Source organism: Rhinatrema bivittatum, chromosome 2 (assembly GCF_901001135.1).
Source record: "Rhinatrema bivittatum chromosome 2, aRhiBiv1.1, whole genome shotgun sequence".
In the NCBI taxonomy this organism is placed as follows: domain Eukaryota; kingdom Metazoa; phylum Chordata; class Amphibia; order Gymnophiona; family Rhinatrematidae; genus Rhinatrema; species Rhinatrema bivittatum.
The window spans coordinates 419,739,848-419,756,449 of NC_042616.1; the positions used below are offsets into that span (position 1 = coordinate 419,739,848).

At 50.0% G+C, this 16,602-nt stretch overlaps 1 protein-coding gene across 1 annotated transcript in view; it reads left to right on the forward strand.

Annotated features, from left to right (window-relative positions):
* Positions 1–512: 512 nt before the first annotated feature.
* Positions 513–16,602, forward strand: part of PDGFB (platelet derived growth factor subunit B) — a 41,072-nt gene continuing 24,982 nt past the window's right edge. Inside the window, exons 1-2 of the mRNA XM_029590189.1 lie at positions 513–1,143; positions 8,760–8,856. Of these exons, the coding sequence (XP_029446049.1) occupies positions 1,069–1,143; positions 8,760–8,856 (172 nt within the window). The 5' untranslated portion in view covers positions 513–1,068. The remainder of the gene's footprint in view (positions 1,144–8,759; positions 8,857–16,602) is intronic.

Consider the following 16,602-nt stretch of genomic DNA (forward strand, 5'->3'; position numbering starts at 1 on the left):
TGCAGGAGCTGGGTGGGGGTGGGACCCCTCCGCTGGCCGGGCGGCACAGTCACTGCTGTCCCCGGCTTTCCTGCTCCCTCTCCTCCCGCTCCCTCCCGGGAACTCGCTCGCGGCCTCACCCCTCTCCTCTCTCACTCCGGGCGGCGGCAAAGGGCGTTTTGCAGACTCGAGGGAGGAGGAGAAGGCCCGGGCCCGCCGAAACCCCCTAGCAAAGCTGGCACTCATCTCCCCCCGCACTTCTCTTTCCCCACTACCTGTTTCTCTTGCCCTCTGCCTTTCAGTAGCCTGCAGCTCGGCTCCTCTCCCTCCCCTCCCCTCCCGGGACAGATAAGGTTGCCCGCCCTTTGATACGCGGCCAGCAGCTCCGGTCCGCCCCATGCCATCCCGCCGCTCGCCCTTTAATAAGCTCCGGGCTCTCCCCTCCCTCCACGCTGCCTGCCGCTCCTCCCTTCCCCCCCCCCCCCCCCCACACACCCCCTTACCTTGGCTCGCCCTCCCTCCCAGCCGCTCTATAAAAAGAGGCGAAGCGCCGATCGCGAGGAGTAGTAAACAATAATAATAATAATAAAAGAGAGAGAGAGAAAATAAGCCGCAGTATGAGCCAGCGGCAGGCCGGCAGCCCCCCTCGCTGCAGCGCGCTGACTTCAGAAAGGGACGAGGACGCGGCATAGCCACCGCCCCCCCCCCCCTCCTCAGAAAGGGGGCATCGGGGACCCCCCTCTCCAGGGCACAGGGACACCGCGCCGGCTCGCAGGAATTTCTCTGGCTCGCCGCCACAGCCGAGGATCTTATGTGAAGCAGCAGCAGCAGCAGCCCCGCCGATCCCAGTTACATGTCTGTTCCCTGCCCCCCCCCCTGGCACGTTCCCTGCCCGCCCGAGTGCCCCCCGCGGGAGACCACCCAAGGTGTCTATGAGGCGAGCCGCCTCCCGTCTGGCTGAAGAGCCGGCCCGCGCCTCCTCCTCCTCCTCCGGCCGCTGACCCCCACCCTTCTTTCATCCGACTGGAAACTTTCAGCCCGGCTCTCGGTGAATGCGCCAGAAACCGAGGGGGGCGAATCGGAGCCAGTATGAATCGGGGGGCGCTCGTCTTCTCCCTGTGGTGGTGGTGGTGGTGGTGGCACCTGCCTCTGCTTGCTGCTGAGGTGAGTTTTTTCGTTTGCTGGGTTTCCCCTTTTAAAAAACTTCAAACTCCGAGACCCGAAAACAGATCCCCTTGCCTCTTATCACGCCCGGCTTGGGTGCCAAGGGCAAGCCTTGGATTTCATCCGCCCTGCGCACCGGGGGCTTCAGCTGGCTTCAACTTTGCAAATGCAATTTATTTGACTTTGCTCCAGGGAGCATGGTGGCTGCAACAGCTTACCCGTTCTGCGCTGGATTTAGGTCGCCGGTGACAAGTAGTTATTTGCCAACAGGAGAAGTTTGTGAGCTGCCCTGGGGAATAGATCGGGCAGGGCTTGATTTACCAGCTGTTTATGCTCAACCTGCTGTTGCGAAATTGGGTTTTATTTAACGTTTTTCAAACAGCTCAGGTAGAATTTGTTCTGGTGCGGGAAAGGTTCTTTGAATTTAACAGAGGGTTGCTAGAATGTTTTTTAGATATATAGGTGTCTATATATGTTGTGTGTGTGCATGTCCCTAAAATCAATGCATGGATATATCAAGAATATCTATAATTTATCAGCATATGCTAAATATACCTTATGCACTCAGGGCCAGATTTAAGATCATGTTGCCTATAGGCAGAGGATTAGGGGTGGGAGATTTTGCCTGCAGAAATCAGACAGCAGCAAATGCAGTCTCAGTTTTTGGGCGCCTTCAGAATTTGGCACCTATGTTGCCTAGGCCTAAATCTGGACCTGAATGCAATGAGTTATAGTATTTATACCTTGTGATCTCACTTGTCACCATAGACGAACTTTTATCAGTCATTCAGTTAACTTGGTGGAGCTATAAACACCTTTTTTGGATCTGGAATATACAGCTAAGCTCTACAGAGAAGGGACCGTCTTTTATGGGTTTTTGTACAGCGCTGCACAGATTGAGCGCCGCTATAGTAGCTGCAGCCACCCAGTCCCGAGTGATCAATGTCACAGAGAAAGAAGGTGGGTCTGGAGAGCAGTGCCCTCGGTGCCCGTCACTTCACAAAGGCATTCCCGAAACAGCCTAGTACATTCGGAGGAGCACTGAATTCACTGTGTTAAGACAGCTTCACTCTGGGATGGGGGGGCCTCTGCTACCTGTCGCGTCCAGTGAGGAGGGAGGCTTCAGAAAGCAGCTCCTCCTTGAGCATGAGGATGAAATCTGGCCTCTAATGGTCAGTCATAGCGCTTCCATTCCAAGCACGCACACAATATCTGTATTTCAGTGCATGCAGAGTATGTAATTCTGTGTGGGTGTGCAGGCACACCTTCATACTATACATGAATCTGCATTTACCCACGCGTAGGGAAGACCTTGCACTTATCCCTGGTGCAGGCAAGGCACTGTTTCCAGAGAAGCAGAGACTAGAGTCGCTGGATTAGTCAATATGTGTGGCTCCAGGGCATGGTAATAAAAATGCCTGCGCAGAGCAGGTTGGATCACTTGGTGCTCTCCAGGAGGCAGAGGTAACTGGCGGCACTAGGGACCAGTGCCAGAGCCTGAGTGAAGGAGAAGGGTGGGGAGGGTGAGAGAGAGACACAGGAGCCTGACAGAGGAAAGCAACCTGGGAGAGAGTTAAAAGTCGAGGTTTGACTTGGCAGGCTCAGAAAACGAGGGGGTGTGAAGGAGCCAGGTCGCCGGTGCAGGTGGCTCTGGACTGTGATTCCGGGGAGAGAATTGTCCCTTTGTTCTTTGTGATCTTGGTGCACGTTTAGAAGTTTTCCTGTGGTCCCAGCTCTGCCCCCATACAGTGACAGGGGCAGAAAAATATGCCTCAGCACCATCTATAGGCAACTTTCCTCCATTCCTTCCTCTTCCCCTCGTTTTTTGTTGGGTTTTTTTGCCTTTTTCAGTTCCTTCTTTCTTCACCTGCCTCCATTTTCCCTCCTTTTATTCTCTTTCTCGCATTCTTTCTTTTGCCTCCCTCCCTGCTCCACCAGCACTCCTGTTTCCCATGCCCTCCCTCTTCCTGGCCTGTCCAGGAGCCCTAGCCAGCCTAAACTCCGGTCTCCTCAGCCAGGTCCCACCTTACATCTGCCTGTCCCTCGATGTCCTGCTCGTGCTACCTCTAATGTCCCTCAGTCCCGCGGTACCTGGTGGTGCACGCACAAGGCCCCCCCACCAGATTTATCCTCCCCTCGGCTGCGTTTTGGCAGCTCCTCCTGCACTGGATTCCCCTCTCTCCTTTCTGTTTGCTGCAGAGGTTGCCATCTGTTTCCAAGAATTTAGTGAAAAGATGGCCTGGCTCCCTTCCAGACTGCTCCAGGTGCCCAAGCCCTGGAGAGCAGACAAATCCGCATTCTGATGGCAGCGTAGAGAGGTCAGAGAAAGGAGTAAAGTATGGAGGAGGTACGGGATTGGTTTGAAAGGTAAAAATGCACACAGCGCTGTCCTGTGCCACGCCGACCAGCACAGCAGGGCAGTCGTCAATTCATACCGAAGCCGCCCCACTTCCACAGAGTTTTCTGGTGCTTCCTTTCAGCTAAGACCACTGCCTGCCTGCCTCACAACCCCTCTTCCTGGTGACCCATAAGGATTTGCCAGTCTTGGTAAAGGTGGCTTTCTTTTTATGTACGTGACTGCCATTGATTGCTGCTACCTCTTTCTTTTGTAAAGTTGCAGTGTTCTGTGACAGCACCTTTTAATGGCAGCAGTGATGATAATTGAGACAGAGGCAGCATAAACTGCATGGCACATCTGCTTTCTCCAAAAACACAAGAGACCTACCTGCAAGGACACACCCATCGTTAGAGTGACATATGTGCTGCTCATCGTCTTACTGACACTTGCATTTTGTAGGTTAGGTTTTCCCAGCACACCCAGGTACAGGTTGTTAGTGAAACAAGTGGATGGGGATGGGGAAGAACCAGATTGCTACAGAAATGCTTTTGATTTCTCTCCCTGCCTGAGGGAGATGTATGAGAACACTGTGTGGGGAAGGTAGTTATTAGCTGATTGTGCTGGACAAAATTGCATTGAACGTTTTGTGGAGCATCCCGATCAATTTGCGTTGGGGTGGGGGTGAGGGGCAGCTGAATGACACATGGGGCTGATATGGGCGCTTTGTCTTGCTGGGGGGGACGACGACGACAAAGTAGTGATCAGATTGGATGGAAGGGATGCTATTGCACCATCCTCACATTAACCTCACAGAGGGTGCAGGGCATGTTCTCAGTAGCTGTAGTGGGACATGGAACAATTTGAATGGCTATGACGGAGCGTTTTCGATGGGTGACTGGAGCTATCCGATTGGCTGGCATGGGAGATGGTGTGGTCCTGCCGGAAAAGAGAATGGAAAGATATAGCTAGCGAGCATGGAGAATCATGATTTCCAAGAAAGCCTCTTTTCAGATGCCACCGGATCAGGGTGTCTTGAGAAGTGAGCGGGCCGTGACGCATTTTCAGCACCTTCCTCATTTAAGGATTTCCACTCTTCACTTCCCTAATTTTAAGTAGCTGGTTGTCAAATGTTTTGCTTTTTGAAAAATCCCCAAAAAAAATCCTCTCTCCTTCAGACACAATAGTGAAACATTTCCTTGCCGGGGCGTTACGCAAGATGGGGGTGACTGGATCTGAGCAGGGCCAGTAGGCAGTTAGCAAACACCCCAGAGCGGTATCCTGCTAGGGACTATGCAGACATACCTGCAGCTCTGCTTTTGTGCCATTTAAGATAGGCGGCACTAATACTGCTCAAATTCCCCTCACCAAAAGCCCTGAGGATAAAGGCCTTGCTCACCTGTACGGACCGAAATCTTTTCATTTTTCAGTGTTGCCAGGGCTCTCCTTGGAGAGGGGTGGGGGTGCAAATAAATGTGACTGCCCTGGGCCCTGCACCACCATGGTTAGCCCCATCCCCCAACACTATAATTTCAGAGTTCCAAAACCCCTCTGCAGGTTGATTTGGCCTGGGCCCTGCACCCTCCTAAGGTGAGCTCTGAGTGCTGCAGTGGCTGAAGTTTCTAGATTAGTGCACAACACAGGGGATCATGTGGAGAGAGCCAGCTGTTTGGGGTGTGGGTATTTTGGGGGGGAGGGGGGGAGGAGGGGGAGAGAGAGGGAGGATGAAGCTCCTGGATAGGATAGGATCTGGCATGCATGAATAAGGTGGCAGAGGAAGGCCACTGATCCCATCCGGTTTTGCCTATTTATCCTTCCCTGCTGTAATACTGCACGGTGTACTTGATCTCTGTCTTTAACATCGTTTCCTTTCAACTAAGAAGCCTCTAGATTTCTTGAATTCTGTGATTGTTTTTTGCCTCCACCATCTCCCCTGGAAGGCCTTTTTGTGCATCCACCACCTCCCTTTGACGTGAAGAAATATTTTCTGATGTTGCTCCCGACTCTACCCGCTTGGAGCCTCATCCCGGGGTCCTGTTCTAGAACTTCCCTTGTGCTGGAAAAAAGGTTTTGCTTCTTGTGTTAAGGTACTGGAATGTCTTACTCGTCACATCTTCCCCTCCGCTAGGGTATCACACATTTAGGCCTTAGAATCTTATCCTTGATATCGTACTGGTGAATAAAGAAATCCGAGCTCTGGCTCTCTCCTGCTGCCTCTTTGGAGACGGCAGCCATGCCCCTCGTGATCCTCATGGAATAGCTTGGCTATTCAAGCCTGCAGAAATGAATGAATTCCATCGCTCCGGGTAAAGGTCCAGGCGCGTTGCCCGAGGCTGTCGGATAAGGTAGCAGAATTTTTGTCAGTAACCATCTGATGACGTCTGAAATAAGAGCCAGAACACATCCTTGCGCTTGAGCAATTCATTCTCGGCAGGCAGCCGCAGCCAGCACACTCATGCAATGGCACGCAGGTGGACCGAGGCTCTTTTTGTTGCAAAGCGTGGGGGTGAAACAGGGGTGCCCTGAGAAAAATGCAGGCTCTGTCCCTTCCCCCTCCCTTTCTCACTTGGAAGCCAGCAGAGCGGTGGGGGAGGAGGGGGTGGGTGTCACATGCCAGTTGCAGGCATGGAGCAGTTCAGCGAGCAGAAACCCGTGAGCAGAGCTCAGTTGGATGTAGAAGCGAGAAGCCAGGGAGTGAGCTGTGATCTCCAGCAACGGGACAGATCAGCTTTGCAACATAGGGGGAAGAGGGGAGGTAGAAAGCTAAGGGGAGGAGGAGGCCAGGCTTTTAGGCCTAGTTTTTCTTGTGACTGAAATTGAGAATTTTTACAATATTGGGGGCGGGGGCAGGAGGAGCAGGCCATGGTTTAATGCCCTGCCACCTGATTCCATTAGTGGACATGAAACAAACTGCGAGGATTAAATCTCCCGTAAAACCCATCCCCCAACCACAAAACATCGGATACGGGACTTTATCCACTTCTGCTGAGCACAGCCTACAGCATTACTAGGGTTATAAACAGGTGCAGTTAATGCTGGATTTTTGCCCCACTGCCTGCAATGGAGAGGCAGTTCTGCCTTTCTCAGACTTATCAGACCTACAGCGCCGTGCATACTGTGGGCAAGACCAGGGCGGGATTGGTCTAAACAGCAAAAAGGGAGCCAACCGGCAATCCTAATCATTTCTCAGATGAAGGGGGCCCCTGAGTGAGCTACCTTGGGTGTAAGGCCTACAGGACTGCTGGGCCACACAGCGCTGTGGAGGTTAGGGAGGGGGGTAAGAGACCGAGCTAGGAAGGCCTGGAAGATGCAACGTTTGATTAACTTAGGTCAAGGAATGCCTCAGCTTCCCCTTCCACCCTCTCTCTCTGTCACCCCGTTCATGTCTCTCCCTTACTCTTTCCTAACAGGCTTCACTCTGTGGGAAGGAGGAGGGAGAGGGCCTTGGGGACACGTGGGAGAGCATGTGTTGGTGCTAGGTACTGTCATTGCATCTTCCCTCATGGGTTTTGTTTTTTTTTTTTCCTTTCTTTCCTTCCAATGACACATTTCCCCACCTCCTCCTCCTCCTCTGTCTCTTTCGCTGCTTCTCCCTTCCTCTTCTCACTGCTCTCTTCACTGATCCTTCTCTTCTCCCTCCCGCTGCAGCTGATGAGAAAGTCCCTTGACCTCCCTTCTTCGTCCTGGCTGAGGAATTCGGAGCGTGTGGTGCGTGTTCCCTCATTCCAGCGCTCTGGAGAAGGGCCTTGGCTGCCGTTCAGCAGCAGGGAAGGCTCGGTGCTTTCAGACTGAGGGGGAGGCTTGGGCTAGGAGGCTGAGGAATTTCACAGGTCCATCCTTTCCCTGGGGCGGCCCGGCAGTTCAGCATCTGGAAAGACATCCAGCCTACACTGCCACTCCCCCCCCCCCTCACTCCACCACCTTCCCTCCAGTGAGCCAGAAACTTGTGTGCGTGTGTGCACGTGCATAACCCAATACTCCACCGTGACACGGGAATCTTCCTCTGAAAAGCAACTCTGTGATCTGTGTTGTTCTGTCTGTGTGGCCCTGGTCCTGCATCGAGCTTAGTAGCAACCTGCAGCGTGGGTGCACCACTTTGGCACGTGAACACATATTCAGAGCCAGAGGGGCAAGGCAATGCCTGTAACCTCAGACTGAAGTTTGCTTCTTTCCAGTCTGTATTTGGGTTTGGGTTTTTTTTGTTTTGTTTTATTTTACTACTTTTGTATAGGTTTTAAAGTTTCAGATCCTGCACAGCTTTGGAAGATTTTCTCTTTCCCTTCCATGGTTTTTGCATTGCAACCAGTGAAAAACAAAAAAATCAATAATAAGTCCTCTCAGATTTGCGGGTCTTCTTTAGTTTTCTTTACAGTGGACTTGCTAAATCCAGATGGTGTGTGTGGCAGATTTGCTGAGGAATTTATTTTATTTTGTGTCTGTGGTAAAAAGACCTTGGGTGAATCTCTCTTTGTGTATCTAAACAACATTACCTGCTCCTGCCTGTACTATGAAACCTGGGAGCCTTGTGCATGGGGCAACATTTGGATATGGATTAGCAACTAACATTGCTATTACTAAATGAGCTGTCATTTAAGAGAACTGGGCAAAATAAGGAGGACACTTGGCTAGGCCTCACATGACAATGATATGTTACAGATCGATCACCTACTTTTGTAAGAATGGCTCCTGCCCAAAAGGTGGCGAGTGCTGGAATAGCAGGGGGGTGCTGAAAGTTAGGCCTGAGGAGCACTGGCAAAGCTGCATGTTGGGGCTCCAGTACTGGAATAGCAGGGCGGGGGACGGTAGCAGCAGGGCAGGATTGAGGTGCCCTGATAAACCTTTACAGCCACCTCTGCTGGAAAATCTGGTTTACTTCTCAAGAGTTTTAGTCATTGTGTAGTGATAAATTTGCTCATGCCCCTCCGAATGTTTCTTTCCCTGGTGGTGGTGGTGGTTTGATTACTACCGAAACGAAGCCCAGCCTTCCCAATGTGACACTGCGCTAGGAGGTGCCGAGACTTATAGTCCTGCCTCTTTTGGGAAACCAGGCCTACAGATCCCATAATGCACTGGTACTAAAGAAAAAAACAAACAAACCCCCCCTCTCCCCACCAGGCTGTGCTCAGGCGCCAGACGCCTGAAGACGTCGCCTTCTCCACACAAGCCCTCCTCCTGAGTCACCATGGCGCGCTGGATACAGAGGGATGATTTCATAACATGGCTTCCTCCATGGGCATCTTTAACACCTGTTTATTTTTTTTTTTTTTTCCTTCTTTGGCAGGGTGATCCTATCCCCCAGGAAGTTTACACGAAGCTGGGGGGCAGTTCAATCCGTTCCATCGCTGACCTCCAGCGCCTCCTGCAGATAGACTCCGTAGGTAAATCTATGCTAAGCGACCTTTTCTCTCTTTGCCAGGCTCCCTGCTCCTCACAGCCACAGCGCCCGTGCACTTGGGTCCATATGTCTCACCTGGGGAAAGGGGTGTGGGGGTGTGGGTGGTCTCCTGGCTCCGGCACGCCTGTTCTGTCACAGGAGCCGTCTCGCAGCACGCAAGCGTGATGCCAAGTCACACACCTGTGCGAGACAGCATCCTAGGGCCAGACGGGACTCATGTAATATTTCCGGGGGACAGTTTTTGTCCCCCTAGTTATGTGGTTTGTAGAGAAACGGTGGTAAGAAGGGGGGTTGTGGGGGGGGGGGGTTGTGAGATGGATCAATCCTGAAGCAGAGGGACAGAAGAAAGCCTTTGGCGGTTTTGTTCGATGACTCATAAGTTGTGACACGAATGCCCAGGGCGCTCGCAGGCCCCCCCCCCCCCCCCCCCCCCCCCGGCCTCTGCTTGCCTCTGGACCTGGCATCTGTGACGGGGACCGTCCCTGGCGTGTGGGAAGCGTGTACATGTGCAGATGTTAACACGCGCCGAGCCAACAGGCCGGGTCAAAGACTTATTTTTAATGCTGCTCGCAGGGACTTCTATTCTTTTCTGACCCTTGCAGCGCTCTCCCCCTTTTGTTTTGTCTGTTGGTTTGCTTTGTCGATGGCTGCCGATGTGCTATCTGTGAAGGAACAGAGCTTCCTGCCTTTGTTTCCTCTGCCAGTTGGGCCACTGGGCTTGTTCTCTGAAGCATTCCTGCTCCCTCCCCAGCCCCCACCGAGTGAATTTTGAAAACCGCCGTTTCCATCCTTGGAGCTGAAGTTGTATTTTGTCCGCAGCACCAGCTGCATCGGTTGTTGTTCCCTTGAGAAGAGAACCACGCAGAGTGTGGGCCCCCCTGTCATCCACATAACCGAGCAGCTTCCAAAATTAACTGCTCCGAATTATGCAGGTTTTTCCTTTGGATGCTCTTCCCAGTCCCTCCTCCAGCCCACCTCAGCTATCGTGCCCCCCACCCAGTTTTTAGGAAGAATAGCATAGTGGTTGGAGGGTGGAGGGGAACTGGAGGGTCCGGGAGCTCAGTGCTGTGCTTGTTTCTCACTGGCACTGTTTCTCCCTCTGACCGACTTGACCTTCAGCTGGCGGAGCATTGGGGAGTGGAAGAGGGTCATGAGGAAACTGCAAGGTGACCAAACAATGGTGAGGTTTCTTGGTTTCCAGGCAGTGGTACAATAGTAAGCATTTCAAATTTAGCTGTGGAATGCGTTCCCACGCCCAGCTGTTAGGGACCAAAGAGCCACACCTGCTCCTCCTTCCAGAGCTGCCAAGTGTCCCAGGTTCTGGAGGGAAAGTTTGGGTCCGTCCTGGTTTGTTTGTTTTTCGGTTTGTTTAAATGCCCGCCCCAGTGCACCGTGGTGTTTGCATTCTGTTGTTGCTTGCATTTGAAATCGGCACTACAGGTACCAAACTCCATCAGAGAGGGTGTTGAAAAATCTCAGACTGGTTCACAGCACCTGGGGGATGGGAGGCTCAGTCGTTGCGCTCAACGGCTCGGGAATACAATTTCGCCAGGTTTTGGAGGGAACAGCAGCCAGTGCCTCTTGGTTAGCGACCGGCTGCTTTGATGGCTGGTATAAGTAGGAGGAAAGGAAAAGGAAAAAAAAACAGGGAAACCCTCCTCCTCCAAATTGTGGTGAGCGCAGGCTCATCTGGCTGGGGCTGCCGCAGCAGGATCTGATTGAGCCAGGACCAGGAAAGGAACCTCTGATTTTTTCTTCAGAAGCTGCCACTTGGCCCCATCCGCTCCCCTAGGTGATGGTTTCATTACCTGCCATTACAGGTGAGGCCCGGCCCGTGGGCTCATGCTGTATAAAGCACGGGGGTAACCTGCATGGAGCGACAGTTACTGCTACCCTAAGCCACTTACTGGGCCGACCGGATGTACCATTTGGTCTTTGTCTGCCATCATTTACTGTGTCAGGCTCACAAGATGTATTGTAATGGGTAAAGCATGCAACTCCCTGCAATGCCCTAATGCTCATTTTGGGGAAGTGTAGGGGGGAGATGCAATTTGTGAGCTATCCATGTCAGGACAAAAAACCGCACACGTACTTTGTGCCAGTTTTTAAAATAAAAAAAATACCAAGCACGCTTTTGCCTTCCGGCATCCCACGGGCACAAAGCTTTCACTGGCGCCTGCTTTTCTTTTAATTTCCCGTGGGTGGAAATTTTGCGAAGATTTCAAAATGCTCAGCCACATGCATATCGCCCCCCCCTCGATCCCACCCCAGGAATAAGTCCTCACAGTGCGGCGAAAAGCGTACGCGCTGTGGAGCTGCAGTGAGTGGGGGCAATATTCAGATAGCCTATTAATGCGGGCAAAACTTTTTCGTTTTTTTTACCTACTCGAATGGCTTTGAAAATTACCCTCCCTCAGTAAAAAATTGAGAACCGGCAGGTTTCCAGAACAGGGCTGATTCCTGCCGGCAAGCGTTCTCCTAACATCCTGCTGGTGAGCTGCCACTGAACACCAGCCCAGCCTTTATTTGATCAGTCACAGTGCCTGGTCTGGGCCCCTCCCCCCCCCGGGGCTGCAGCCTAGGTGACACATGTTCCTGTCTCTTGCACGTGGAGAGGAGGAGCCTACTGCTGCAAGGACGCCCCCTGCTGGCCCTGGCAAGATCAGGCTTGGAAGCGACCGAGCCAGCTTTCGGTCAGCCAGGGAGGGTGGGGGGATCCGTTTCATCGGGGAGCTAGAGTAGGCGCAGAGGGATTAGAGGGAATAAAAATAAGACTCTTCCTCCCAGTGCTTGCTCTGAATCCTGCTGGTACCGTCCCTTGCCATCCCCACATGCTGCCTCTCCCTTCTAAACGTAGACTGCCAGAGAGTCAAGGGCTGGCCTTGCTGTGCGCTACGTTATGGCTTGAAGGAGCATCGTCCCATGCTTCCAGGCGCTTTCTTTGACGTCACCTGCTGTCACGTCGCGGCCCCTGGATCTTTTCAGCTGTCTCGCGCAGGCGGCTCAGCTGAGAAGGAGTACGTGCAGCTTTCTGTTCTGTTTTCCACCAGTGCAGAAACCGAGTTTTAAAAAAGTGAGGGTGGGAAAAGAGATTTTTTTTTTTTTTAAACTTGAAATCCAAAGAGAGGCGTCAGCTGAACGACAGGGAGGGCTCCGGACAGAGCAGAGACGAGTCTGTGGCTCAGAATCTCCCAGAGCAGCTTCTCCTCAGAGGGGGCCGTTGGGTGTATACTTAGCTTTCAAGAAATGTTATCATTCCAAGGCCAGCACACCATTGGTTTCACTCCCTGGACCTGTGGGAAATTCCCAAAGCATGGTGAGGGATGGAGGCTGGGAAATTAGAAGCAACTAAGAACCCCACCCCAAGCTTCTGCAGCTCCCCGCCTCCCTCCATGTGTCCATATATGCATGTGTGCATCATGGAAGCCATGCAAATTACTATACATGTCCTTCCTCTGCTTCGCTAAAAGTATACAAGGGCTTCCATAGCGCATGTCCTTTCAGGCAGATTAAAAAGAGGCATTTCCGAGGTTGTTTGTATGTCGGGGGTGGGAGAGAGGAAGTACAATAGCGCACATAGGTGGCATTTTCAAAACTACGCACGCTATTTTGCCCCTTCTTGGCCATCTGCACAAATAGCCTGTGCGAAGTATTCGTCCATTTCTAGCCTGTGAGCTCTGCAGCTGGTAATACTCAAACATCCAACCCAATGGGTGTTGGTTTTCCTTTAAAAAAAAAAAAAAGTGATGGCAATGGCTGCCAGCTAAATGTTCCCCCATACACTGCAGAGAACGCAGGCTATTCAGAATTACCCCCTGATGGTACACGGTCCTGAACTGGTGCAGAGCTGACAAATGCACCTTCACAGATAGCGTTGCTATGCCACATTCAATGGTGAGGATTACTTTTTTAAAAAAAATCCTACTGAATCTGCAGACCTGTTTTTTCCCTGGCTGTGTAATATTACTAAAAAGCAAGGAAGATAGTGCTCTGGTTGCCACACTGCTGTTTGGTTATATGGAGCAGACACTGGGAGAACTTGACCTTTGAGTTTCCTCCCCGCACCACCACACCCTCCCAAGGGTGCACACGTGCTACAAATGTGGCACTGAGAAATTCACCTTTCCTGAAGTGTCTTGGAACATCTTGACATTACTGCTTTACAAATGCCCGCCTGCCTGCCAGTCAAAAGATTACTTTAATATTTATTGTCCAACTACAGTAGACAAGATATTTAATGCCCTCAGAAACCCGGCAGAATTGACATAGTAACATAATAAATGACGGCAGATAAAGATCCAGATGGTCCATCCCCAGTCTGCCCAGTCAGTTGCTCATAGTAGTAATTGCTGCACTATGCAGATTACTCCCTATGTCTTCTGTTAAAGATAGTAACTGCCCCTCTGTGCAGGTCATCCTCATTCAGGAATGCTACATCTACATTTAATGAAAGATTACCCCTTTTCTTCATTTCCATCCTCTAGCCATTAGGGATCCTCTGTGTTTATCCCTCGCCCTTTAGCATTCCTTTACCATTCTTGTCCTCACCATCTCTTCTGGCAGGCATCTGTAAAGCTCTGTCTGCATTGTCCTGTCCAGTCCTATTTTAGCACTCCCATCCCAATGCAATGTGCAAGATGCACTGGGATGTCAAGTAGAAAACCAGGACTGGGTTCACATTCCATAGCACATGGAGTTAGTTAAGCCAGCAACCTGGCCTATGGGATGTGAGCCCAGCCCTGGTTTAATACGTGACATCCCAGAGTAATACATTCTTTATTTCCTTGCAAAATGCATTAAGAGAGGAGTTATAAAGATTGGACTAATATTGCATGAGGTCCTAGTGGCTGGTTGGCAGCTCAGTGAGGGGTTGCAGGCTAGAGGCAAGACTCCTTCCTGCTACAGGGCCCTCCCATCGCATGCGGGCAGTAGCAGTGGAGGAGAGACATCAGCTCATCCATCCTGTCTGCTGAGAAGACCTTTTTGCTTGATGCATTGCCGCTTGTACCGGGTGGACATCTGAATGCAGCAGGAAGGAGTGCCAAATTGTTGCTGGTACTTATTTATTTTAAAATGTATATTATACTCCACCTGCAGTGTCTGATACTTAGTGGCTTGCTAGCAGGAGTGTCCAAAATGGGTCCCTTCATCTGGCAGTGCGACAAGCCTGATTTAATATGGCAATAGGAGATGTGCTTTAAAAAGGTCACAGACCCTCAGAGTTGCATACATTTCTTCTCTCCTGGCTTCCATTTCCATACTTGCAGTATGGCTTTCATCAGTCTTCGGAGCCAATCCAATAGAGAGAGCGTGGCTTGGCTTCTTTCTCCTTTCTTGCTTGTTTCATTCGAAATCAGTAAAACTGCTGATGATCTCCTTGGGCTGTACTGCAGCAGTTCGCAACATGGTCCTTGAGGATCACCCAGCCAGTCTGGTTTTTCAGGATATCCATAAAGAATAGATGTCAGATATTTGCATTCAGTGCCTCTATTATATGCAAATGTATCTCATGCATATTCTTTGTGGATATCCTAAAAAAAACTAACTGGCTGGGTGGTCCCTAAGGATTGGGTCGAGAGCCGCTGCTGTAAAGGATTTGATGGAGCATTACAAATCTGCTTTGGTTTTACAATAGTTACCTTTTTCTTAATTTTTTTTTAATTTTTAAAGACAATACTGTTCACATAGTAACATAATAAATGATGACAGTTAAAGACCTAAATGGTCCCATCTAATCTGCCCAGGAAGTTCTTTAGGGTAGTAACTAATGCATTCAGAACAGTATCTCAGCAAACAAGTCTTTAAGATTTGAAAATATTCTGCAAATAAAATATCTTGCCTAGCATGACATTGTTAATAGAGGCGAAACTTAAATATTTTTAAATAATTCTTGAACGCAATACTCCTAGTTAGCCCTTGGTAAAGATGCTGTCACTTTTCTGCGCCATGCCCAATAGGGGGCTTGCATGGCTTCTTATAAGAGTCCAATTCTTTCTTTAAAGCTTGGGTGAGTTTCTCCAAGGGGCGCTCTCTGCCACTTTTCCTTTCAAAATATCAGGTTGTGAGTCAGGTTTCCAGAAGCAGGCGATGGTTCATCTTGCTGCAGGGAGCAAGGTATTTGGGGGGGGGGGGGAGAGAGAGGTCACCAGCTTTTTAGTACCATGAGATAAGGACATCGCTACCCAGTGTCAAAAGCAGACCAAGAGAAGAATTTAAGGCAGAGCTTAAGTGGCGGTGGGAGGGATAAGCAGGGCAATTGCCCAGGACCGCAGTGCCATGAGAAACTGAGTGGATGTCACTGAGGCAATTTCAGAACGCCCGGCATTGACTGGGCTGCACACTCCTTAGTTTCTGCCTTAGTGAAAGGCCCAGAGTCAAAATATTATCCCATTTCACAACTTTCCCCAAAATTGTGAACTAGAATACAGTTCTACCACATTTGAATGTAAGAACACTCTCCTACAGCCCCTTTAGCACAAAGCAGTGGTAGGCAACTCCGGTCCTGGAGGGCCACAAACAGGCCTGGTTTACAGGAAATACACAATGAATATGCATGAGAGAGATTTGTGTGCACTGACTCCATAGAATTGCTCACCCTGGCCTAGAATTACCGAATTTAGAAAAGACAAAAGGGTAGCTATAAGTTAAGATGAAGAGATTGATATATTAACTCTATGATGTTTTCCAGAGAAGTTGCCAGTCAGCAATGTATAACTCAGTGTAATCTATGAGTTAGTGCAAGTTGGATTTCAGTATTCAGTCTCATACTTGGGAACTCTCTGGATTGTACTCAGAGGTTCCAGGATTCTGTATAGTAACATAATGTCCAGCGTTATTACTGACTAAGGGACCAATATTCAAAAAAAGCTGAACTAAATTTAGGGGACTAATAGGGTCATTCATCAAAATGCAAATTTTTTGAAGGGGTAATATGCATGCCATTGTGGGGAGGGGGGGAGTGGGAGAGGGAGAGGACCTCTGGGGAGAGTGTTACAGTATTCAACTATTTATATCTCTATAGGAAGGCCAGCTAATAGCTCAAGATGAGGTGTTGGTGGTGGTTTAGGGTCCAGTTTTACATGCAGAGTGAGACGTACGAACAGCACAGTACACCTCGGTGAAGATTTGATATCATTTGGAGTGAGAAAAGTCTCACAAAGTTGAAATTTCAATTATGTTCTCTCGTCCTAGCTTGATGGACTCTATAACAGGGTACTATCAAGCTAGGGTGAGACAACATAGTTGAAATCTCAACTTTGTGAGACTTTCTTCACTCCAAATGATGTCAAATCTTCACCAAGGTGTACTGTGCTGTTCGTACGTCTCACTCTGCATGTAAAACTGGCCCCTAAACCTCCACCAACACCTCATCTTGAGCTATTAGCTGGCCTTCCTATAGAGATATAAATAGTTGAGTACTATGAAGTGCATATAAATAGTCTCTTTCTCTCTCTCTCCTTTTTATTATAGCATTTGATGAATCTAGGGGTATGAACTTTGGAGCCTAGGTTTTCTTCTGAAAAATCACCGAAATTTAGGAACATAAATGAAAAGAAGTGCTAAACTCCTAACTTTATCTCCCTGCCCAAACTCTGCCTCCCCCAACTTGTAGCCATCCACTTTTTAAACTCCTAAATTTAGGTCCTAAATTCTGAAAATTGGCCCCTAAGAATAATATATTAAAGAGTCTTCTAGTGTTATTAATTGAAGATCTTCCTTTCACAATGAG